Source organism: Notothenia coriiceps, unplaced genomic scaffold (assembly GCF_000735185.1).
Source record: "Notothenia coriiceps isolate Sejong01 unplaced genomic scaffold, NC01 NC01_scaffold00000339, whole genome shotgun sequence".
Taxonomy (NCBI): domain Eukaryota; kingdom Metazoa; phylum Chordata; class Actinopteri; order Perciformes; family Nototheniidae; genus Notothenia; species Notothenia coriiceps.
Window position 1 is genome coordinate 2,519,236 of NW_011333040.1, and position 25,461 is coordinate 2,544,696.

At 40.4% G+C, this 25,461-nt stretch overlaps 1 protein-coding gene across 6 annotated transcripts in view; it reads left to right on the forward strand.

Annotated features, from left to right (window-relative positions):
• Positions 1–25,461, forward strand: part of plekha5 (pleckstrin homology domain containing, family A member 5) — an 85,013-nt gene that overhangs the window by 36,146 nt on the left and 23,406 nt on the right. For all 6 annotated transcript variants that reach the window (XM_010767662.1, XM_010767668.1, XM_010767683.1 and 3 more), the window contains exons 4-7: positions 15,373–15,456; positions 22,207–22,327; positions 22,420–22,524; positions 24,142–24,214. In XM_010767662.1, coding sequence (XP_010765964.1) covers positions 15,373–15,456; positions 22,207–22,327; positions 22,420–22,524; positions 24,142–24,214 — 383 coding nt within the window. The remainder of the gene's footprint in view (positions 1–15,372; positions 15,457–22,206; positions 22,328–22,419; positions 22,525–24,141; positions 24,215–25,461) is intronic.

Genomic DNA, 25,461 nt, shown 5'->3' on the forward strand with positions numbered 1-25,461 from the left:
CGGCATCAATAAATGAGGCCAACTACTTACGTATATATATAGGTTAATGAAATCTGATCAAGTCATATACTGTAAATGGTGAGCTCCGAGGCTAGCAGAGAAAGATAAACAGAAGGAGGGTCCATGCATATGAAAACAAAGACAGTGTTTTAATGCAGCACTAACACTGCAGTTGACCTACTGTTTTCCCCTTGAACTGGTATTTATATACTGTGTCCACAAAATCCCTACCATTATTTTTCCTACATCTTATTATATGAGTTAATTCTAAGTTTGCATTAATTTGAATGCAACATGGGTTTAATGCTGTTGGAGGCTACTCTGTAACACTTTGGTTGACAGTAATTTCACTCAGAGGGCAATTTATTGTTTACATTTAACCAAGAACCAACAGGAGAGAACGGAAACAGAGACGTTGTTTCGTAGTGAATACGTAATTCTGTTGAATACAGTAATGTACCCAGAACTACAATTGCAGACTTAAGACTGTGAAGAGTAATGACAAGGGATTATCCAGTGTAACTGGGTCAAACGTGTGTTGACAATTCATTCAGAAGACTAGTTCAGCAGATATGCCTGTCTCTCATTTCAAACGGTTGTATGGGGGCATTCTTACTTTCGAGCCACATTAGACATACATTGTTTAATAATGCATTTCCATTCATTTACTGAGAGGATGGATGGTAAACCTCAGCTAAAAACAGTACTTTAGATCATATATAGTCTACTTGAACAATACAAGCCAATACTAACAGAAAGCAGGATTAACCATGGCATGTTATTCACACTGCTCAAACACAATATCTGAAACTGCAAAGACTCTCAAGCCCACTCACACTTCCTCCAGATTCACGCTATCTGCAGTGTTATAAGTCAGGCCTCGATCAATACCAGCTTCCACAGAGGACACATACAAAGATGCACACAGTTCATTGTAAGACTAATGAATGTATTAACTCTTGTCTTTGGGTGTAATGAGTCTGTTGGGAGAGGATAATGTAGGCCATGCTGCTGATTTGATAGAGCCAAAAACACCAACCCCATCCACAGAGGGTCCATAACCCGCTGCTGACTGATGAGTATACAGCAATAGGGAAGCACAGCATGTATCATCGCCTCTTCCATCAGCTCATTTCCCTCCTGAGATTACGTTGTAGTTGCAAATTGATTATGGCGAACAGCCTTCAGATGCACAATCAGCGTCTGTCGCACAAATGTCCACAATGTACAGTACAGCAATAGAGCTGACATAATGCTATGAATGTTATCGACTCGGAAATGTATCTCTGAATGTAATAAAAGATTAGTTATGTATCCATTCTGAAATTGAAATTGATCTCTAAACAATCGTAACATTATCTTATAAGCGTGTTAGTCCAGATCTGCAGCAGATTTCCATTTATCACAACCAGGAGGACTATTTACTCCAAATGCCCCTTTCCTCTTCCTCATAAATAGCTAAAGAGAGAGCGGAAACTGTCTATCCAACTCAACTGCTCTGGGACTACAGAAACATCACCCCGCTATAAAAAGCCTGAAGTTTTATGACAGTAACTTATTTAAAAACCAGGCCAAATGCCTAAAACGCATATGAATGGGGACAAAGAACTGAAATGGTGAAGAATTTCTTTTGAATGAGTTAGAGACAGAATTACTGCAACAGGTGCAACTACATGCAAGAAGAGTCTTATTGGTTTAGAACGTGAGAGTCCGAATAGTGTGATTTACGACAGTTATGGCTACTGTAGAGGCCAGAGGGAGGTATTTTATATTTCTATCTGTGCTTTCGTAGCTGTTGGCTTCTAATACCCACTTCAAGTGCATAATAATGCATGCTACAGGAAAGAAACAAGTGTACTTCGGTACAATTAAAGATACTGAGATACTCACTGTGTCCCAGTTCCATGGTACCTACTCATTTGAGCAGGTTTCGAGTATGCAGAGAGGTAATGGAGGAGCTACTAACGGTAGCAAAAATCTGTAATATTGGGAATCAAATGTGACAGTGTGTGAAATTGTGATGAGCATTTTTTCACCTTTTAAAAGACCAAAAGATGAATTGATGCAACTGCAAAACAATCATCAGTAGATCTATAAAGAATGGACAGTAGTAGTGGAAGATAGCTGCATTCAGTGGGGTTTCCCTCTTTGTATAGGTCATTGAGCCTGTTAGTGGCGCTGGTAGTAGAGCGAGCTGTTGATCCACTACCTAGCCTTCAGCGGTTCTGAGCATGCTCAGTACGCCTGCCAGAGGGCCAGCTCCTGCTTTGGCCTACTTCTGATAAAACCAATAATGTCATAGGAAGTTTCTTTGCAATGAGTGAGCCTATGTGTGCGTGTGTGTGCACTCTGACAGTGGATGGTGTGCCCTCAATATAGGAGTAAAAATCCAATCTCATCACAGCCGCAAACAAATAATACCACCATTGGTGATAGGCATTATTGATCCGTCAATCATCGGGGGCTTTAACAGGCAAAGATATATATAGTCATGATGTATTTGGAGGAAAAGCCACAACCACAATTGCGGCCGATGGATAAAGATACTTTAATTCCAGATCGACAGAGAGATTGAAAGAATGGCAGCTCTTAACTGACACTGTAAGGAAATGCAATAAATGATCTGTTAAGCTCTAGTTCCTCTGGTCCCCAGGCTGAGATAGAGCAGAGAGAAGGGGCAGCTCCGCCTCACTAAGACATCGCTCCAACTGATTATAGAAAAGATGACCAACAGAAGTGGGTCAGCCACAAGATTGACAGACCAAGATACTTTGAGAGACAGGAAGAGAAAGCGAGAGTAAATGTGAGAGTATAACTTCAGAAAGTTAACCGTGTTGGAAATTGGAAGAAGGGCGATTTAAGATACTGTTTCATTTTTTGCTTTGGAAACTGTTGGTAGAAACATAAAAGACACAGCGCAGTGCCTGTAATCACGCAGGGCGATATGTAGATGTGAAAATGTATATTGTAAGACTACAATTATCACTTCCTCTGTCTTTTTCTAACCAGATGAGCTTTCTGGCAGTAAGCTAAAGAAATACTCATCTTGTGCTGTGGATGTTAAATATTAACATGGTCAAGCTGCAGGAAAGCAAACAGCAGGTGACTAAACAAACACTGCTGGGAGCACATATTCCAGTTTGTGTCTAAACAGTTTCAGTCATGTGGAGGAGAAGTGCCTTAGGAAACCACATATGAAGTGACTAAAGCCTGCCTTTAACAGACCTAGATGTGACTGTCTTTTTTTCTCTCAAAGATGCATTATCGCTATTAGTTTATCCAAGTGAAATGGTGATGCAAAAGGAATGGAAATCAAAGCGCCTAGTCAGCAGAGTGGTTATATCGCATGCCATATAACTGCAGTGGTCGATTCTGGCCTGTGGTGCTCGTCTCTTTCTCTTCCCTATCTCTACACTCTAAATGCAGCGGAAAATAATCTTTAAAAAAATCTGCAGTTGATGAAACTTTTCCAGGGAGTTCTGTACTAACAGGGAACAAAACAAAAGTCCAACTTCTGTGCAATCGAACAACAACAAACCAGACGTCACGCTTAATGCTGAATCCTTGAAGAGATGGATTGGCTTCAAACCTCAAACCTGACTGCTGCCTCATCAGAAAACCTAATCCACGCTTACAGATGTGCACACAGAAGGAGTGGTGGACTTCGAGAACACTGACATGGGAAATGATTGTGCCTCACTCACAGGGAGTCATAGGCATTTAGTTTCATAATGACATGAGATATTCATCGGACTCACAATAGTGCAGGGAAAAGACTAACATACTCAGGGGCGGTTCTAGGGGGGTCAGTGGGGGCCAGTGCCCCCGTAATACTGACTTTGGACCCCCCTGTGGCCCCCCTGAAAATGAAAAGTTTATGATTAAACTATTTCTTGGCTGACGGAATAGGCGGAACTAACGTTATTTGTCATTCTAGTCGGACCCATTAGAGCGTAACAACTGTAACTATAAGTATCTGAAATAAATATGTGTACCAATAACTGTATTGCATTGTTTTCTTATGCGCAATTACTTCATACTGTCTTTGTCTTTTTTTTCGTCTTGTATTTATTGTGCCCCTCTCAGAAAGTAACTGGCCCCAGCCTGGCCCCCCCGGTGGAATTGGTCTAGAACCACCACTGTTACGTACAACTCTTGAGAATTTGACAAATGTTGAACCGATCAGCTATTTTCAGTGCAAGGTGCAGTTAAACTTGTGAGTACTGATCATAAATAAAATAAGTGTACAGGGTCTAAGTGCATCCCAGAATAAGTCCCAACTGAACTTCCCCATATTCACATTTGACACTCTGCTACACCCTGTTAATCCACATCTGAAATGGGGGCAATCAATGCCAGCTCAGACAAGGGCTTGGCGTGTGCAGGAGAGGGCACAGCTGACAAATTGAGGACAGCTTTCAGTGCTGGGCAGTCAACTGATTCACTGACTCAATCCAATGTGAGTTTGGCATGTTCATGCATCTCTGCTCTTGGCATCTACCCTCATATTCCTCTTTCAGACCAACAAAGTCTAATTCTGACTTTATAGAATGAATTCAATGTGTGCATCCTCTTTGAAACAGGCTGAAGCATTTCCATTTGCTCCTTAAAACAGACTCATCAGAGGGAGAGGTCTCATTTTAGGAGTGTGTTTAGGGAGTGTCTCCACTTAGGGTCACCCGCTGCTTGTTGTGTAGGTGCAGCCACATTACTGAAATCTTCTGAGAAAAAGAACAACAAACTACTTCTGTTGGGGTTCAAACCTCGATACAGCTCATCACACCCACAGCCAGGCAGTCTGCTCCAGGTTAGTCACGGTAACTGCTTTGGGATGATATTGTTTCATAAAAACAAGCTCTGTGAAAATCTGTTGTAAATGTCTCCGCAGCAGCTCCCTCCTTGTTACAGCCCTCTGACCAACAGCTGCATGTGTCACTGTTGAGTTATAAGGGGTCACAAAGGCAATACACCTACTTCCTGACAAGCTCATAGATAGTAAGAGGGGAGGGGATTGCTTGGAAAGACAGGCGAGAAGGACAAAGAGTCAATTGAGTGAAAGCTTTAACCTGGCTAAACTGCAAAAACTAAATAAATACGAAAAGGACAAATGTTTTCCACTTCTAGTTAAGAAAGGAGAAGCTTTACACAGACCTGCAGAAAGAATTCAACAATAGGGGTTTCTGTGGTAGCATGGGTCACATGCACCGGGCTATTTCCATCAAGATGGAGTCAGCAGCTGGGTGAGAAGCAGAGCAAGGCAAGACAGTGGGAAGACATTTTCCCTGCTGGACACCACACTGTAAACACCTGAAGGTGAAAGGCACCCACTCATCCTCCTACATTTGGCAAGGCTTTTTATTTTTCTGAGTGAAACATGTAAGTGCCACTTACCTGGATTGATGATGCAAAAAACAAACAGAGGGGGGGCGAGGAGGAGAGAAAAAGGAGAAGAAGCTGTTAGTCAGAGTGCACAACAAACACAAACTATTTCTTAAATTGCAATACATTATGTATAAAATATATATATTTTATGCGGTGAACTTTCCATGATTATGTTTAAAGGTCCCATGTCATGCTTTTCCGGTTATTACCCGTCCCCTTGTGTGTTATGAAGGTTTTTATGCATGTAAACGGTCTGCAGAGTCAAAAACCCTCAAAGTACACCCTGTAGGGAGTAAAACTCTAACACGTTTTGACCCCCCCAAAACGCCTCGTTGGAGATTTCTCTTTTTCTTCCTGGGTACTCTGACGTGGGGATACCCAGAGGCAGGGACGTGCACAGGTACGGGCTAATGTTGCCCGGGCAACGGCCCGTTTGGACTTTTTGGCTGAACTGCCCCTCTGGAGAGAGCGAGAGTTTGTTTTTCTTTTTTCTGTTGTGGCCGAATCAACATGATGAGTCCACAATTAGTAGTGTAGCGTCTCGCTGCGGGAAACACACTTTGTCAGCGCTGTCATCTGCCGGTGCGATTTTGGAAACTTGATTTTGAGTTGTCTCATGGCAGTTAGGGTATAAGGGACAAACAAGGGGACTTTACTTCCTCTTGATACCTTCGGTTATTTACAGAAGAACACCTAAATATAGCCTATATGTTTTTGTGCTTCTGTCTTTCTGTGTCTTTTCATCTATGAACTCCCTCAAAGGGGCCGCTCGCTCTCTTTTCTTGATCGCCCTCTCACGGGTTGAAATTAATGTAATTATTGAGTGGTTAATTAATTTGGTCAAGTGCGTAATAAGAATAAGAATAGTAAGAAATACTCACGTCATTGGCATTTCCATAGATTAATGAATAAATAAATCCATAAGGTATTGAATCATTGTCCTCTACCGAGTTGATTTCACCATCTCTGTACCGTCTTAAGGATGTTACTTCGCGCCCTGTNAATAGGAATAAAAACCTGGAAGCAGTTGTTCTTTGTAGTAAGAAAGAGGAATAGAAACCTGAAAGCAGTTGTTAGTAGAGATGTCCCGATCTGATCACGTGATCGGGGATCGGAGCCGATCACGTCATTTTCAAAAGATCGGAATCGGAAAAAAANTATTCAATGTTACAAAACAAAAATGACCATGTTCAAGTCTTAAAGTCATCCTGAGGCCTTAGTTTTGGTTTCAAATTACACAACATCATGTATGTGTTGCTTCTTTGGGGCTTGTTTTCATAGACCTGGTTGCTTATTTCTCTCAAATCTGGCAACAGAGTGGGCAGGGCGCAGTGTCTAATTGTAGCAGTAAGCTAACGAGTACTGATAAGCTTTATTTTGTTTTGATCCAATGCAGCACAACTGAACTAATCCAATGCTGCTGTGAAAAAAATAAGCTATATCCATGTTGGATAGAATATCAAATTTAAATAAAAAAATAACCTTAAGGGACAACTTGAATGCTTTTTTTTCTCTTAATGCATTGCATAAAGATCGGATCGGGAAAAATCGGTATCAACAAATTGTCAAAATCAAATGATCGGAATCGGATCGGGAGCAAAAAAAGGTGATCGGGACATCCCTAGTTGTTAGTTCTCCCTTTTTACTACTATTCTGTTATTAATGATTGAAATAAAGCTGAAAGTAATAATAGTTTTAACGCATCTTTAAAACATACCAGTCAATAGTCCCTAAGCCTGCATCTTCCCAGCCTTTCATCAATCTATTTCTTTAAGGAGATGACCTTGATAAGTAGAGTTTATTTTGGGAGCCTCTGCTCTTTGTCCTGCTATGGACTTAACTAGCTGTACATTGTGGATATGAGGTCTGTCTAACTTTCAGGAAATGAAAACACACAGTGGACTTGGACATACTGTCTTTGGGTTTCCTTCACATTATCTATTTGCCTTGAAAGAAGATGAAATGCTGTTGTTTTTAATATAGCAGGAAATTAAACATTGGATGATTTATAAAGGGGAGTTTGACAAACACCGGAAGTGAAGATGGAAACTTTAGCTACGTTGTTACTGTAATGTTTGGATTTTCTGTTTCATAGATAGACCTTTTTAAGGAACCAATTATTGTGTGTAATGAGGAACCATGTTGTCTGGTCAGAATTTCACAACAAAGCTTGATTTACATGACTTCAATGCACTGCAGTTGAACTTTCACAATCCTTTCCATAAATACAACATTTAACCTCTTTCAGTAGTTATTTTTTTGAGAAGGCAGCTTGTTTCCATGGCTTTTTGAAATGTTCTTGAGTCGGCTTTGCAGCTGTGTCACCTTGACACACTTAGCACGCCGTCGCAGCTGCTTTGAGGGGGCTGCTAATTGAATTGTTTGTGAACAAAATCTGATTTTGTAGCAGGAATGAGCAGCTGTTTTCTGTGGTTGACTAAAAGGTCTTGGGTGAATGTCAAGCTGAAGCTACTGGCTGTGTTTTCTGTGAGTGTGGTTTGATGCACATTGTCTGCAACACTGCCTTAAAGTGATGCACCCAGATTAATTACAGACATGACAGTAATCCAGGTATTGCCATTCTGTGACAGCACATTGTTTCATGTTGTCGTACTGCATTTCATGTGCCCTCTGGGGGACTGCAAAGCCCCTGTTTTGTCTTTTTTTGTCTATTCTCTCGCTGCCCCCACTCACAAACTGCCTACTCTGCTTATTCAGCTCAGCTATTGTGAGGCGGGCTATTCATACCTCTAATCAATGTTGTCCATGAGGTATTGAGGAGTTCCACTGTAACCAACTCTTTTTTAATGCTAGTTAAGAATACTCTCCTGATACTGTGAAAGCTTTATTCAGTAATCACTAGTCTTGCCTGGCGTCTTGTCCAAGTTTCTTCCTGTGTAATAGGATTAGATTTGTGAGCATTAACAAGATCATTCATTATCGCTGAAAGGCTCTGGTGATTTGTGGTTAGATTTGAAATGAGTTTTTTTGCTGTATTATATAATACTTTCCTGTTGTACACTGCCTTTCAAAGGACATTCTTAATTGTTTATATGATCTTAGCAAAAAAAAATGTTTTAAATAATCTTTTTTCCAAAAAAAAAATTTTTTTAAACCTTTATTTAACCAGATGGTCCCATTGAGATCATCAATCTCTTTTTCAAGGGAGACCTGTCCAACATGGCAGCAAGTAGGTTACAACATGAACATAAAACAACAGATAACACAAAGGGTATCGTATTTACAGGGCTACATTTACATACCTAGAGACATTGACAAGTACTAGAGATGATCCGATCACGTGATCAGGGATCGGATCCGATCACGTGATTTTCAAAAGATCGGAATCGGGAGAAAAAAATCGGGGATCGAGAATTATTATTATTATTATTATTATTTTTATAAAATATTTTTTTATTATTATTTAATGTTACAAAACTAAAATGACCATGTTCACGTCTTAAAGTCATCCTGAGGCCTTAGTTTTAGTTTAAAATTACACAACATCACGTATGTGTTGCTTCTTTTGGGCTTGTTTTCATAGACCTGGTTGCTTATTTAAAAAAAATAACAGCCAAGATAGCTGTATTCATCGCGTTGGATGACCAGCCGTTATCTGTTGCCTTTTTTTCTTTTAATGCATTGCATAAAGAATCGGATCGGGAAAAATCGGTATCGGCAGATTTTCAAAATCAAATGATCGGAATCGGATCGGGAGCAAAAAAAGGTGATCGGGACATCCCTAACAAGTACCAACAGTATATTTATATCTCGCCCTGTCAATAAGCCTCACCTTCTTGGCAAAAACTGTATTGTTTTTGAAGCGGTGGAGAGACAATGCACAGTTTTACCCACTGCTGTCACCCATGGCCAAAGGCATATTTCTCTGTCCCAGCAACATCAGTACCAAGCAAGAGAGTTTGTTCCACAGCAGGGGATATTGTAAACGCCCAAACATCCCAGCTTCTACCTGGAAATGTGGACATGCTCATATCCCTAAAATATAACCTTGATGATGCTGAGTGAGTGAGTTAGAGTTGAGTTACTTGAAAAACTAAAGTGAAACTTGATTTATTCTATTGCAGGGTCTGATTATTATATTGTTGACACTTTAAAATACTACTATCCTACTAAAAAACGGTACAAATCAGATTTATAATTTAATAAAGAAAGAAAAATTCACATTTTTCTTTCTTTATTTTTCTAACATCGCGATAAATATCGTACCGTGGACTTTTTATCGCGATATTATCGTACCGTGATTTTTTGGTATCGTTACATCCCGTAACAAAAAGTATGTCCAATATTAACTTTGATGCTTTCATAACAGTCCCTCATTTCACAACATAATCTGAAGACCACAGCATCTATACTCTTCTTTTGAGGAAAGAATATGTAACAGTGGATCAAAAAATAAGTAAAACTGCATATTAAAATGTTTATTTTTGACTGAACTGCAGATAAAGAACATGACATATTAAAGTAAAACAAATATATACTATCATCCATCTTATCACAAATATAGACAGGAAAACATGACTTGTCAAAAAGAGCTTTGTTGAACTTTTATCATTTCCAGCCCTTTGTAATTGTGCGAGAACATTTTCCTGAACCTGACTGAAGAGCCGAAGTCNATATCGAATATCGCGGTAAATAAATGTCTCAATACCGTCGTGAGACTGACAACATCTATGGCCAAAGCATATTTCTCTGTCCCAGCAACATCAGTACCAAGCAAGAGAGTTTGTTCCACAGCAGGGGATATTGTAAACGCCCAAACATCCCAGCTTCTTGATTAAAGCACGTACAGCACTGTCATTTGATCATATCCTGGATTGCTCTGACCTGCACTGTTCACTTCCACACATCAGGATGCTCAGGCCTTGTAGCGGCTTGAAGGGCATTCAATTAAAGATAATAAGGATGCATTTGCTGTGGTTAGGTAGTATTTACTCCTCAGAGTTGACAGAGATCGAGAGTCATGGCTTACTCTGCTTGCTTAAAGTAACAGTAGTACTTGATTCTTGTAGCAGCATGGATGTTATGCAGATAAAAGAACTCTGCAGTATTTGACTTTGAAGAGTTTTTTCTTCTACACAGCAACAAATCATGTTCGATTTATCAGTCAGTGTCCTCGTTGCTGCACACGATATGTTTCAATATAAACTGATTCCTGGCCCATTTCTAGAGCACGAGTTAAATGACACAAAATACAGAGTGGTCAAATAGTTCTAAACACATTTATTTTAGTGTAACAAAGTGTCACACATAAATACATAAACAAATCTTCCATCTGCTTGTTGATACAATCGGGTAGGTTTTTTCAAAGTTGGTTTAAAAAAACGTTTTTCCATGAATTTTCCCTATAATCAAATTAGCAACAGCAGTTCAGACTCTTCATTATGACTGACCGGTTTTTGGGGGGTTTTTCAAACGCAAATGAGGAAAACCCCCAGTTTTTCCAGCCACTCCACACTTTAAAAAACGTCAAAACAACTATCAAGTTATGTTCTTTTTTCCTTTCCTTTTCTGTTTAGCCTCTACATAGTGACGCCGCTATGATGTTGCTCAAAACCCATAATGACTCTATAGGGGTCGACAAATGACACCTCTCTATTCAACCTTATTTGTTTGATCTACTGCATTGTACTTTAAATTAAATAGATGCAGGTTTTTAGGAGAGATGATTTTAGTTTCTCCCTTTTTGACAACAACTTTTTTGTTTTTAAATAAAGTTGAGAATGTTGTATCAACATCAAACATACTATCTCTCCAAATAGCATTAAAGTGCTGCTTTTGGCTTCACAGACAACATGAAGAAGGTGGAATGCTACACTAAAGAACGCCCCAACTCACCTTTTAAAGCGCACTGAGAAAATATCTGAACCCCGGGGTTGGTTTTGGCTTTCAAGTCAAATAATAATAACATGAGGGAGCTTGCAGTGGGGCCCCCAAACTGTTAAAACCCAACGATTTGTTGTCAAAACTCATGAAGACCTTTTCCCTCCTTGAATGTAAAGAGCCTTTTTCGGAGCCTCTCAGTTGTTTGTTGTTAAACTGTAGTAGAAGGGGAGGGAAGGATCAAAGACCCTCCTGAACAATAAAAGCTGAGCCTGTGGATTGTTGACCCCCAGACCTTAAGCCCTTCATTACTGCAGCTCACTGCTAATTATTGTGGACAGGACAGTACAGTACTCAGAAATCTGCCCAACCCTCCTCACTACAGGGTGGTCAGCTCTCACTGACACTCCTAGACCCTCACAACTAAACATCTGAGGCGTAGAGACAAGACCCCTCCTGGTGCCCTACTTCACCCCCCCTACCCACCCTCAGAATCAACACCTCCCTCTGGAAAACAAGAAGAAACCCTAAACTGGACTAAAGACTAAAGAGGATCATGTTTTGCCCTCTATTGAAGCACACATGTTACCATATGCTCCCCTTACTGTGCAGCCTCCTGATCTTATGCTGACTTAATCTTGACTGTAGTGACCACACTCCACAGAGCATCTGTGACCGTCACAAATGGCGTTCTAAACTAAGATAAGCCGACAGAGGTATTTTGAAAAACACATTTACTTCAAAAGAGGTTTGGAGCTAGTAGCTGTGCAGCATCAGTTGATTGTGTTGGCTGGCTGCTGACTACAGTATCATCCTGTGATGCTTTCAAAAGGCTTCATGTATCTTTAGTCAAAGCAACCAAGCAACACATTCAATAATGGTTTTGCAATATAATCCCGTCAAATGTGCAATCAGCTATTGAAGCCATGTGGAGGCAATACAACTGATTCTGTTTCTGCAATGTGGGATGCCTTTATCCATGATTGTCAACCCATCACACTGCTATGCTAGATGTCACTGCCGTAAATGTGGATAGAAAAAAGAAATAGTTTAGAGACCAGTGCAAAAGGAAACAACAGATTTTTGTTGACTTCTATTCTAGGTTGTCTAAAAGAGATTTAATGTACTGCTGTTACACTCCCTGCCTATTTGGGCCTACACACCACCAGAGCCATCATGTTGCTGCATGGCCTCCATGTTTATCACTGAGGTTTAAGAACTCGCTGTTGTCCCATACCACATGGATCATGTTGGGAATGTTAAGGACCTTCTCAAATAGCTTCCACCCATATAGGTGTTCATATAGACTCTTTGATGTCACACCACCCCCTCTTAAAAAATCTGAACTCGCACACGTTTCAGTCAACACATCTGCTAAAAAAGTTCTTAGCATCAGGAGGACCTTTTTCATTTTATAGATTTAACCTGAAGAACCTTGCTAAACTTCATTCTGAAGGTGATATTTTAATAGTTTTCACTTTTATTAGCCAATATGATTTACATCATCCTTTTCTATGTCAGTTTGAACTGCTTGAGGCTTGAAAACAGATGACACAATGTTTCTGTTGATTCAATTCAACATTGCATTTTGTTTCAAAGTAATTTGATGTGACATTTGATTGATTTTTACAGGAGAAAATGATGCTTGCAGAACAGCGTTTCCGCCAGGGGGGGCGTCTTGCCGTCATTTGAAAAAAACAAATAATTCGAGAGAAGATCGAGAGTTTTTATCGCTTGAAATGACGAAAAGGAAAAAGGACAAGGACATCCCTCTGTTGGAGGGGCAAAGGATTCTTTTCGCCGTCAGCAAAGCGTGTTCCTGTGACGGAAAGTGTACTGCCGGCGAGCCTTGACGGGGGGGGGCTAGTGGAGCACGCGCATGAACTGCGAGCGCCGGAGCCTCAGTTTCGCCGCTTCGAGGCTCCGTGGTAAACTGTGGTAAAATGAAGAGCCGGCTCTTCTTAGTGAGCCGTGCCAAATGATCCGGCTCACTAAAAAGAGCCGGAATTCCCATCACTAATACGTAAAGAGGGACGGCTCAATTAAAAATTCAAGTCACGTGACCGCCCCCCCCCAGGTCGGGGCCATCACTCTTTTGAATGTCAATGAACTGTCAAGTTGCCTCTTAGTTTTGTTCTGTCTTGGTCTCTTTTGGCAACTCTAGTAGTCACACGATATAACAAATATTATACAAATATAACAATGTGTATGCAAAATATGCATAATGTTATGTGTAAATAGTCATTCTGTTCCATAGTTATAAGGTTGCTAGCCATGTAAGCAATAGGGTTACTCGACACTTGGCAGTCACTCAGATAGAGGTGATACCGAGTGCATACTGTGAACTGGAGATATTTCATACAATTAGATCATTATTCTTTTAAATATCCCAGAAGGAATAAAACGCTTTGCAGTCCTGTAATGAAATGGCATGCATTGCCAATTAATAGGTTGGCAGAATGAACTTATATTTAAACATCTTTTCCTTTTAGTCATGGCTAAAGTACCACATGAAGGCCAACTTGTGGTACATGCATCAAGAGGATCAAAGCTAAATGATTCTCAAGTTTTGGATAGTTTGGAACTGATTATTAAGCATTATCCATAATTCCACATAACATTATTCTTTCATCCCACTTCTGTGTATATAAATACCTATCCAGACTTCTTTCGTTTCCTAAATCCATAGCCAACCTATAAGCAGAAGAGTATATGCACATGTGAAGGGATACCAAAGAGAAATGGTGCCGTGGGTCTGCCCCAAGACCGCACGAGTGCTCTGCTGCCAACAGTGCCTCCAGTAATTATAGACCAGAGCTGTGGAGACTGCTGCTCTCCAGGCTAAACTGAAACTAAACCCCCTATTTCATTCTTGGTATTTGGTCTTTTCAGTCCATGAGTACCCCGTGTTTAAAAACTGTTATTCTTGGGCTGTAGCTTGACTCTCTTCTGTTTATAGTTCAGCCTGACTGAGTTGAAAAGTAGAATTCTGTTTGGTAAATGCAGTAGTAGAAGCTTTGAAAACTGTTGTTGACACAACGTCTTGTTAAATAATAACTGCTGTCATTATGTTTGATTAACGTATTGATAACATACTCTCTACTGCTACTGCTGCTCCCATCATTGTAACTCACTGACAGTGTAATCAAATGACCATCGATTTTCCATCTCCAAATTGTAAATGATGGGACATGAGGCAGATGAACTGGGTCTGGATCTTGGATTAATTTGGCAGCGTAGCCTTTACTGCCAAGGAAGCTGTTGAAACAGCATTAAATATTAACAGTGATAAACACCAAAGCTTGTCGTTCTTACTGGAAAGTGTACTGAACCCCCCCAGGCCATCCACATCTCACAAACTGACCAGACTTGATTTAGCTGGACAGCTGCTGCTGTGGTGAAAGCCCCTTTCCTCGGACTCCTACTTTCCAATGACTGTGTGGTCTGTATCCTGCTGCTCTAATCACGTAAGGGTGGAAGGGACCTGTGGGTAGCATCTACTGTTCCTCTGTCATTAGATGTTGGGTGCAGGATGGCCCACCAGCCCAGCCTGCTGGAACCTTTGGATGTTGGTCATATATGTTTAAATCAATCTGTTCACCCCTTGCTTGTTCCCAAAGCTCAAGTTGGTGATCTTATTTCCAACCAAAGAGGCATTTTGGCTGTTGAACCTTTGTAGCCTTTCTCTGCTTCTGTTTGGAGTCATCATTTGTCTTGTCATTGCAAGCTATTTGTTGGTAATGTTCTGGTGTACAGGACACTACTAGACATGTACAGTATCTCGATGGACCAGTTTTCACAATTGTAAAGTTTGGACCCGTTTTTTCATTGATGATCTAGTATTTTGGCACAGCATGCTACATTAATATTGTTTCCATATTATTGATCTGCTCTGTTGCCTCTCAGTATTCCAATTTCCACACAGCCAATACAAACTCTCGCTCAGCTGCTCTCAATGTTTTGAAAACCTCTCTTAAGCCTTTAGCTGTCGTTTTTGGAAAGTATGTCTTGGTTTTCAGAGCAATAAGCAGCATATCAATTCACTATATAAGCTATATCAAGTGTTGTTGATTACCATATTTTTTACTGATGGGTGTTTACAGTGTTTTAAATATTGATCTCTATTTTCTCTCTCTCTCTTCTCATCAGTCACAATGAGCGGAAGGTGACCTGCAAGCATCCTGTCTCAAGCCAGCCCTCACAAGACAATTGCATCTTTGTCGTCAACGAACAGTAAGTCTCTTGTTTTTTGCTTTTAGAATGCAACCGAGCAGCACTTTTGAGCACTACAGTGTGCTGTTGCAACTTGGCCACCCTCTATTTGCAGTTCTGCCCTTTCAGATCAAAGCCTTTTCTATTCAGCGCTTCTCTATTTATTTATGGTAACAAATTCCTTAGAAATAAGAAGTTAACTTTCGAATGGCAGTGACCATTTTTTGATATTATAAACGAAGTTGTATGTATTGCATAGCTAGACTGCTGTTTTTTGCCAAGTTTCAAGTGTCATTGTCATTGATGCTTTGGGCCGACAATAAGAAGACTTTGTATCATGCAGTCATCAGCTGCTGGGAATGCAGGGATTTAACGGACGTCACTCGTTTTGACCCTTTGACGAGTTCATGTTCTTTCCAGTGGTCAAAAGTAGAAGGAAGTACCCACTCGCAATGCTATGTCCATGTGATTTTTGTGCACTACTTTCAGTACCAGTCACATGTCTGACCACATGACTGGGTCGAGGGCCAGTCCTCTTCAACCTTTTACTTCAACAACAACAACAACTCTATGCATCTGTCAAACTACAATTGAGTTTATGAGTCCCTTTTTTTGTTTGATCCACCTTTCATTCTTGAACTTTACCCATGGGTCACCCACAGTCAGGTGTGGACCATGTCAGGCAGTCTGTCCAGAGATTTGCAGCATGTCCAAACCCTGAAAAAGGAAGATGGATGCCCAACCCAAAAGTGTACAAATATACATCATCTTGACTGTTTTTGTCACAGCCCACTCAGTGACATTAGCTTTAACTCTACTCCACCGCCCTAGTCATCTTAGCTTAACGTTGTGCAACATGTATCAGATCCACTCAGTTTCTCACTTCCCTCAGAAAGCCCCTGTCATGGCAGATTCTCTATAAAGTTATTTAGCTGTGCCGAAGTGATGTCATCTCAACTGGGGTCACTTATCTTCTTGAGAAATGAATGCTGATGGAAATAGTCTCCGCTTCAAGACATGACATTTCACTCTCATGTGGGATATTATGGCCAGAGTCCAATATCTTGTGGAGTAGGAATTCCCTGATGTCCCATCATGGGCACCGTTTTCCATATTTTTTCAATATGTGGCTTAGGAATGAAAGCCCTGGTTTTACTAGGATATGATATCTTGAGCTTTTTTGTCTCTTCAAATTCGTACGAGCTGGATTTTGTCAGCAGAGACGGGATGATTGGAAAATGGTTGTGAAGACACTTGTTGTGCAAGAACTGTCGCACTGCACTCTCTTGACACATTCCTCTGCTCACTGTGCTACTCTCACATCTCTGCTGCTTTTCACGCTGAGAGGCTCCACACGCTGCTGCTAGATGATATCTAACTGAGCAATTAGTGTAACGTGTCATTGTATAAGTAATCTGCAAAATGAATGTGAGATGTACCAGAGGTCAAATTTGGGAATGCACATCAAAGTTATAATCCTACTACTCGACATGGTTTTATTTCCACGTCTTTACAGTGCTTTTCATCAACCAGTTGGCTCTGTTTTTAGAAAAAGTACTAAGAGGAAAATCTTCACCCTGGACAAGTAATAAAAGGCAAAGACGGATTTAAGCTGCCGCGGGGATAAAGAGGTTGAAGAAGCTGAAAATCACTGCCTAATCTGCTCCGCACTCTCAGTAAATCCCAAACACGGAATTTGTTTTACATTTACCATGATCATTTTCAGTGCAGACTTAGTATAACATGTAAAGAACATAGACTCAAACAGAACTGGCAGCAAGACAGTGAGGCCTACAGTACATATACGTCTGTCACTCAGACTGATGTTCAGGTGTGCTGTAATGTGTGAGTCATGGCTTAGTCCCGTTTTTGTGAAGTAGGGTCTCCCAGATGAGCAAGTGTCTCAGCATTCTCCTGTCATTACTGTGCTGTACATGACGTCTTGGCTTATCATGTTAGTGGTCCACCATGTGCAAATTGACAGGAGAGATTTATATAACTCACATGTAACACATGTTTACCAAAACATGATTTAACATCCTCCGCAAATCCTCCATAAAACTCATTTCAAGAGCACGGTGTCATTTAAATTCATGTTGGATGTCATGAAAACATTAATTGCAGACTTTACCATGCAGTTTGTGCTGTCAGGGCTCCCTTTAATACCTCTCGATGTATAAGTCAATTAAAGGCAATGATGAAAATTGAAAAGCTGGATTGCATTATGGGAATGTTGTGTATTTTATACTATTTTGACAAGTATCTAGATCTACACGTTGTCAGTCACTTTTTCTATTAATATGATGTACCAATAATACAAGATTGAACTGACAAGTTACATAGTTATAGTTAGGGCTGCTCCATTAATCATATTTTAATCGCAATTACGATTTTGGCTTGCAACGATTATGAAAACAACATCGAAATAAAACGATCTTTTTTAATTTTTTTTTAAAATTATTTTATTTATTGGCTTTTCAATTGAATTATACTTACAGTTCAGGGTAATCAACTGTTAAAAACATACTGTTCAACTTTTTATTTTTCAATAAATGGATGTTTTCAAAGTAAATGGATAATCGTTTTTAATAATCGTGATATCAATTATTGACCCAAATAATCGAGATTATGATTTTTGCCATAATCGAGCAGCCATAGTTATAGTTATAAAGTTAGATATTTACAGTCACAGATACATCCACATCCATGACTCCTAAGTGCTCTCAGTCCTGGGTGGCGATAGGAGAAAAGAGAACATACACATATGACTTGTCTTGTATTGGATGTTGTGAAATAAATAGACTTGGTATATAACAACCACACTCTTCGAAACCCCTCATTGGTAAGAACATGATCTCTACATGTCGACACACTTGTTTTTCCTCTGTTTTGTAGTGTGAATTGTGGAAAATGGTGTCACCCAGCATTTAGCAGGTAATACTATACTAACTGTGTCGTCCACATTAGTATGTAACGCGTCTGTTAACTTGTTGTCACACACTAACGACACACTGTGGGTGTTTTATATAGTGTTTTGCCTGATGACCTGTTTTATGCATTTGCATTCCAAAGTCCTGTAATGTGCACTTTACCGTCTGAACCGTTTGTTGTGTCTTTCTAAACCTCAATGAACAACTAACTGCAGGGACTACACTGCATCTTTGAGCCTGGGACCAATGTACACACTTATCTTGATCTGCTTGCCTAGTCTTTCAGTCTTTCAGTCTTTTGTTGGTTAAAAAAGATAAAATGCTAGGTTTACTGCCAAACAAAAGTGTTTGAAAGCACTCTTATTTCTTTAGAAATGCTGTGTGGTCATTTTAAAATGCACCCTCAGCCGCTCAGTTCACTGTTCCCCCCCGTGTGCTGAGAGCGCCAAGCTTCAGTAGCAGTGTAATCCCTGCTCACTCTTTTTGCACACACAGCCCCACACAGGCACACAAAATCCATGCAGGACCAGGCAGGGGTGTGACGCCCTAAATGGATACGGGTTAGTCCTGACATATAGGATGGTTTGTCAGCTCTGTGATGGTCATGCAATCTGTCCACGGTGATGGATGCTCGGTAAAGCTACGCTATATTATTTGAACTTAAAAAAGGCCACATTTTTAACTACTGTAAACTCCCCTTTCCGGCTTCACAGGTATATAGTCATTTGTTCTTCAAGACTTTGAGATGTATTGTCTCGACATGCTGTTGTCATGGACCTGTGGTAAACACAAAGATGGCTGTCGTTGAGCTCTGGTATTTTGCTAAAACTGTTACAGTGTTCATTCACCACAGTCCTGTCCACTGTGGGTTACTGCTGTCTGGATACGACACCAACCTAAACAAGAAAATAGTCATTTAAAGCAGACAGACTCTCAAAACAGCATTGTGTGGAAGTTCATGCTATATTTTAGAGCAAAGGATCATTTCAAAATATAGATGTGGAGTATTTGGTGGTCTCCATTGCATGTGTGCATTGTATTTACTGTAAGTGGTTTAGAAATAAATAGTTCAGAGGCGGGGGGGGAATGCTTTGAAGAGTTAAACAAAAACCACAGCTTTATTCAGTATTTACAACTATTTTGTATTGGCACAATTATTGCAAAAATTTCATAAATCTATCGATTAGATTTATGATTGTAAAATTATAAAAGTAGGGTAGACATGTGGAGATTATCCGGCTGAGCCAAACGTGATCTGTCTCTTCAATTTGTGTCAACCACAGACCTTATTTCCAGCTATTTTCCAAAATCCTATGGAGAAATTGCATTGCTTTTTGTCGAAGGAACCGGAAAGGGTGAAATGCTAACTTACTTCCGGGTTTTAGGAAACGTCACTGTGGCACTCTATAGGTCAGATATAAAAGCATATCTTTTTTTAAGTGATACATTTTGTGAGTTGTTTTCCTAGTTTTATACAAATGCCACACATTGATTGTTGCAGCTTTTTCAATGAAAAGGATATGCTGCTTTTACTTGTTAATGTTAAGTATATTTTAAACTGTTTTTTCTTTGGATTTCCATTATTTTTCTAACATTTTGTACTTAATCGTAGATAAAGATTGTCATTATTTTGTAAATGTGTTAGTTTTGTGATTTTGCTTTTAATGTTTATACCTTATTTTGATCATAATATAAAACATAGTTCATGAACATTTTCAGCATACTTTTAAATAATGTAGTTTAAGGGTATTCAAATGTGTGGATCGGGACTGTAATGCAGCATCACTAGTTTGTTATGTCCGTCTATCTCTTACACTAAAGGGGCTACTCAGTGCTTTTTAATTTCAGCTCCTATGCAGTAGAGTTATTATCACACAATTTACTTAATTGTAGCTCAAAGACTGAAAATGGTTTGTTGGTCCATAGAGCCACACCTCTCATCCCACCCCCCCCTTCCTCTGTGTTTCTGATGGCCGGTGGACACACCATTGATTTTGGTTCACTTAGGATATCGCCTGGCACTCGAAGTGCTGCAAATCCTCCCAGTTCATTTTTCTCAAGATAGGCCATTACATGGAGAAGCTGCTGTTTTTAAGATGTGAGAACATTGTGTGCACTTCAACTAGAGAGAGCATTAGTCACCCACTTGTCCATCCATTTACTTCTTAGATTTGCCACCGCTGTACAGAACCCTCTCCTTTATTCCGTCACTTAAGACAGCCAGTGAACTATAATAATACTAATAAGAAAAAGTCTCTTCCATTTATGAAACTCTTTTATATAATTAGCAATCACAAGATCTCAAGTACATAATAGTTAGACCTGGCTTCTTCTTGGAGTTAAGCCTTACCTCCTAACAAACCATGTACTGTTAATACAGGTAACACTGGGAGGGTCAGTGAGTGTCCTTGTTCTGTGTTTGGTAGCTGCAGACCTGTCACTGTGCTGCACGGAGATGAACATCCTGTGTGTTGCCTGCTGCTGTGAGCCCAGCTGATGTTATCCTTTGTGATCCCTGTGTGTGTGTGCACCTTGAGAATAACAGCATGGAGTCTGAATTGTTAAAACATTTCTAAATATATTCTGAGTTTCTTCTCTGATAGATTGGTACAGATGCATGAAAAGTAGATGATGCAGAAATCGATCGATTATAGACTTTGTAATGAGTGCCTCATTTATACCGAACGGTACCATATCATCTGAAGTCTACAACTGTTAGGTCATTCCTCAAATTGGCCGGGTAGATGGGGGAGTTTGCAGTGCAGGGTTGGCGGCTTCTCTCCTTATTCTCTTACTCGGTGACCTGAAACCAAAGCAGTATATCTGAGAGTTTTTTCCTTTGCTGCAGTATTTCTGCTCCTCTGTTTTTTCAGTCTCGTTCCCTCTAGACCACAGCGTTGTTCCCCTCCTACAGAATGTAGGACATCTCCACGGGCCTGAGACAACTTGTTTCACACAGTCTTCTATCCTATGGCAAATGCACTGAACTCAGGATGCTGTCAACTTTTCCTTTGTCTTTTAAAGGCATCCTGACCTGATTCACTGCTGCTCTTCACCATGTCAGGCCAATTTTGCAGACCATTAAAAGCTGTTAGACAACTGGGAGTGTATCTGCTGTGACATGGTGGGAGTAATTGGCTAGATACACAGGCCCATGTTGAAATCTCATTATAACAAAGAGTTTGAACTTCCGAGGGTTGGACGATAAAGTCTGCCTCCTCCTATTCTCCTTTGTATATTCAAGGTCAGTAAATATAAAGCAGAAGTCTATACAGGGTGTCCGCGGGGTCTTAAAAAGTATTTCAAGTTGATGAATCAATTTAGCGAAAATTAAGGCTATTAAACGGCATTTTCCAAGGTATCACATTTTCAATAAGTATATAAATGGTCCAAAGAGGTTGTATTCTACAGTCTGCCTGAATGTAATCATTGCGTAGGTGTGTAGTGTGATTCTGTGTAGTTTATTAATGGCATCCCGTTGGGTTTGACGTCATCTGAACAGGACATCGCACGCTCACTGCTTGAGAGCGTGCGAAGGTCCGTTTACGCCGGTTGTTAAACAACATCGTTATGGGGAAATGCAAGTCTGCGTCCAAATGGTTGGAAGATAAGGAGGAAGGACAATCAATACTGTATATAGTCAATGTGAGGTAAAGTGTGTCGCCAAGGTAACCGGTTAAAACTCAAAGTGGCGATGAGGTCTTAAAATGTATGGAAAGTGTCTTAAAGGTCTTAAAAGGTATTGCATTCGACTTCAGGATTCCCGCATATACCCTGATATATTTCTGACTATATAATACCATATTTTCTAATATGCTCTTGCTCTGTCTTCTTTCTTTAGATCCGCTTCCAAAGTGCCGTCGAATGAGAAGATGGATCGGCCACTGAGCACCATGACTGAGGCCTCCAACTACACCAGCGGCTCGGACTACGCTGCGAACCCCAACAGTCCAGCAGGAAGAGTGAGCAACACACACACAGGACAGGATAGTCATGCATGTTAGTCTAGCTTTCCTTTGTGTGGATTGATCTCACAATTCCACTGTGTTTCTAGCCCTCAAGACCTTCCAAAAAAATCCACAACTTTGGGAAGAGATCCAACTCCATCAGGAGGAATCCCAGCGCCCCAGTAATGAAGAGAAACTGGCTTTATAAACAGGTGAGCCATATCAGCCAATCAAACAGTAACCTGAAATAAATGTACACGATTAAATGTTTGGGGAAAAGTGCATGAAGAGCACCGGGTAAACTTAAACGTTATGTTTCTACAACTTTCCTCTTTTTAACGCATAGAGCAATGTCTCTCGCCTTGGGAAACAAATCAAGTGTTTTGATGTCTTACAGCATCTGAGCACTTCTTTGTCCGGTGTCTCTGCTCAGTGTTTAAGTACCAATCCCTCATCACAGCTCCTTGGTTACTTTAAGGGGGAGGGTGAAAGGGGCGGGCGGGAGTGCTTGAGGCAGCTCTTTGCCAGGCAGGACTCTCTCTTGCTTCCTAAGTGGGAGACTCATTTAGTTTTGATTGCAGCCTCCCGGCGCAGCTTGTGAACACACGATGGCTTCCTTTGGCACAGCTGCCAGCTGCTATTTCTTTGGGGACCTCAATCAGGGTGACGTAGATCAAGCAAACGTCTCACAAATCTGCCTCCCTGAATAAAAGCTGGATTTGCACTTTTATTTCCCTGCCTCATTGAAACCTGGGAGCTATTGAAGTCTTTGGCTGAGGGGAAGCTGGAGCCCTTCAGGTGATCCTTTGGGGAAAGAAAATGCCACAGTGGTTGAAGGGATGGTGAAAGAAACCTTATTCACAACTTTTTTGATCAAGTTTTTTCATGGACTGAGTTGTTAAGACTTTAATTGAACAGAGGGAAGGTGATAAATTAATAGATGCAAGAGGTTGGACTCTTTCTGTTACATTTCTGATTCTGTGCTTCCATTATCAACACGCTGAGCAGCATCTGCTATTGAGACTGTTTGATACTAATGCCTTAAACATGCTGGTTCATGGAAGTGAATTTCCATTTAAAGTAAACTGCAGCCCACATGCCGTTTGACCATAATGACTGAGTTGTTGAAGTCCCTCCCCCTGCTTTTGTCTCCGGGTGAAACCCACGATTAAGGACTCTGCTCAAGTTTTCCAATAAAGCAAAAGGGGGGGGGTTTAATACCCTTTTCCTCACCCTTTATCCCTTCAAGACGCAGCCTGAAACCCCTTTGATCACAGCATTGTGATACCAGAGAATAACTAAAGCAAAGGAGGTTTGTTTTTGTTGCCCAGTGAATAACATACTTTCTTTTGAGAAGTGAAAACTGTTTATTTGTCGGAAATGTTATACACAGTGGAACACTCTCTTTATTATGTTATTTCTATTCCAGAAATCAAATGTTTTCCCTCAACCAAATAAAGTACCTCATACTTCATCTCAGGCCAATAATATGTTACATTTGAGAGGCAGACAAATTGCAGCATAAAGTGGACGAGTTGCAAACTGTCAGGAGTGGAGGAGGCCTTTCAGACCAAAGTGTGCAGAAATACTGGTCCAGAAAAACTAAACAGGAAGTGAATAACAATTTCAAAATACAAATGAAAAAGTATTACATTGGAAATGGATAATAACCAAGTATATTGAGCTACAACTAGAAAACAATCACTAGATAACATTACATTTGAGGAGAGGAGTGGACTACAACAAGTACTGTTCTCGATCATTTCCCAGTCAGACCTTTCCCACTAGTTTTGGACTAACTGTTTCCTATTTCATTTGGTGTCTTCCAGGACAGCACAGGGATGAAGCTGTGGAAAAAGAGGTGGTTTGTGTTGTCTGACCTCTGCCTGTTCTACTACAGAGGTGAGTCCTGGTCTCGCAGCCACTAACATGCTTCATTAGTATTGCACGGGTTACAACAATGGTGCTTTTCCATTAGCAGTCCAAAGGGCTGTTTTGACCTTCAGAGCTGGGCTCTTGGCAGTTGTTTATATATCTGGATCCAAGTCCCTGTGGTAAGCAGCCTGTCAGGACCAACTAAGGAGACATATTAATTGAAATGGCTCTCCTGTCATCTGATTTGCCATTTGAGAGATAATTTCTCCCCAAGCAAAGCCAGGGCTTTAAATAGGCTTTTGGAAACAGCCGTAATGTTGAGAGTGGAAGCAAAAGCAGGACATTGGATTTCGCTCTAATATAAAGTCACGAAACAAGTTTCCAGAGATGATGATGCTGTTGTTATAAAGGGGTTACATACTTGCTTGGATTAAGATGCTTTGAACAAAATCTGTCTTTTTAAGATTCCCTTTTAATTTCACATTAGAGTGACTACTATTATATAATGACTCTGATCCTCCTTTTGAATATCAGTGGTTCTTACTTGGTCCTGTCATTTAGTAAAGACTGCCCGAACTTTCACAACCAAGTGAAGAAAATGTCTTTTTAGACTGGAGCAAACTTGAATGATCTGTTATGTTGTTTAAATAACCCTAGGCAACTTAATTGTAATCATAACATTAGTCGTGTTTTTCATCATAAGCCTGTTGTGGGAACACCAGTCCATTAAAAAAAGTTATTAAGATCTGGCTGCCCTTTCTCTTCGCTGCTGTAGGAAAACATTTGTGTCCTGTGTTCTTTTTTATTCGATGTTGTTGACTGAGCTGCTGTTGACTGGGCATTTCTATCATGCAGTACTAATGTGGATATCAAATATTGACACAGCTGTGTCCAGAGTTCATCCATCATTACTATTGGAAAATAAAATGAATTCTGTAAATCAGTAAGTTAAATGTAATCTAGGCCAGGATGCGGATAAAGAGAAAATGCAAGTCTTGCCTGGCATGTCCACATATCCCAAAGCCCCCTGCTCACTGTATACGGATACAGTCATCGTTTCTGCTGATCGGGATGACATCTCGTCTGTGTTATTTCTGTTGTCTGCCAGTCCTGTCGCTTCTTTCCGCCCACTGGCTGATAAAAGCCACAGACAGCAGCGGACCCAAAGGCTTTATCCGGACGGACATGTTGAGAAATCCACCCATCAGCAGAGAGTGGGCAGCGAAGGTCATGAACTGTGCTGCCCCTCAACTGCTAACTGCTGTAGATATCAG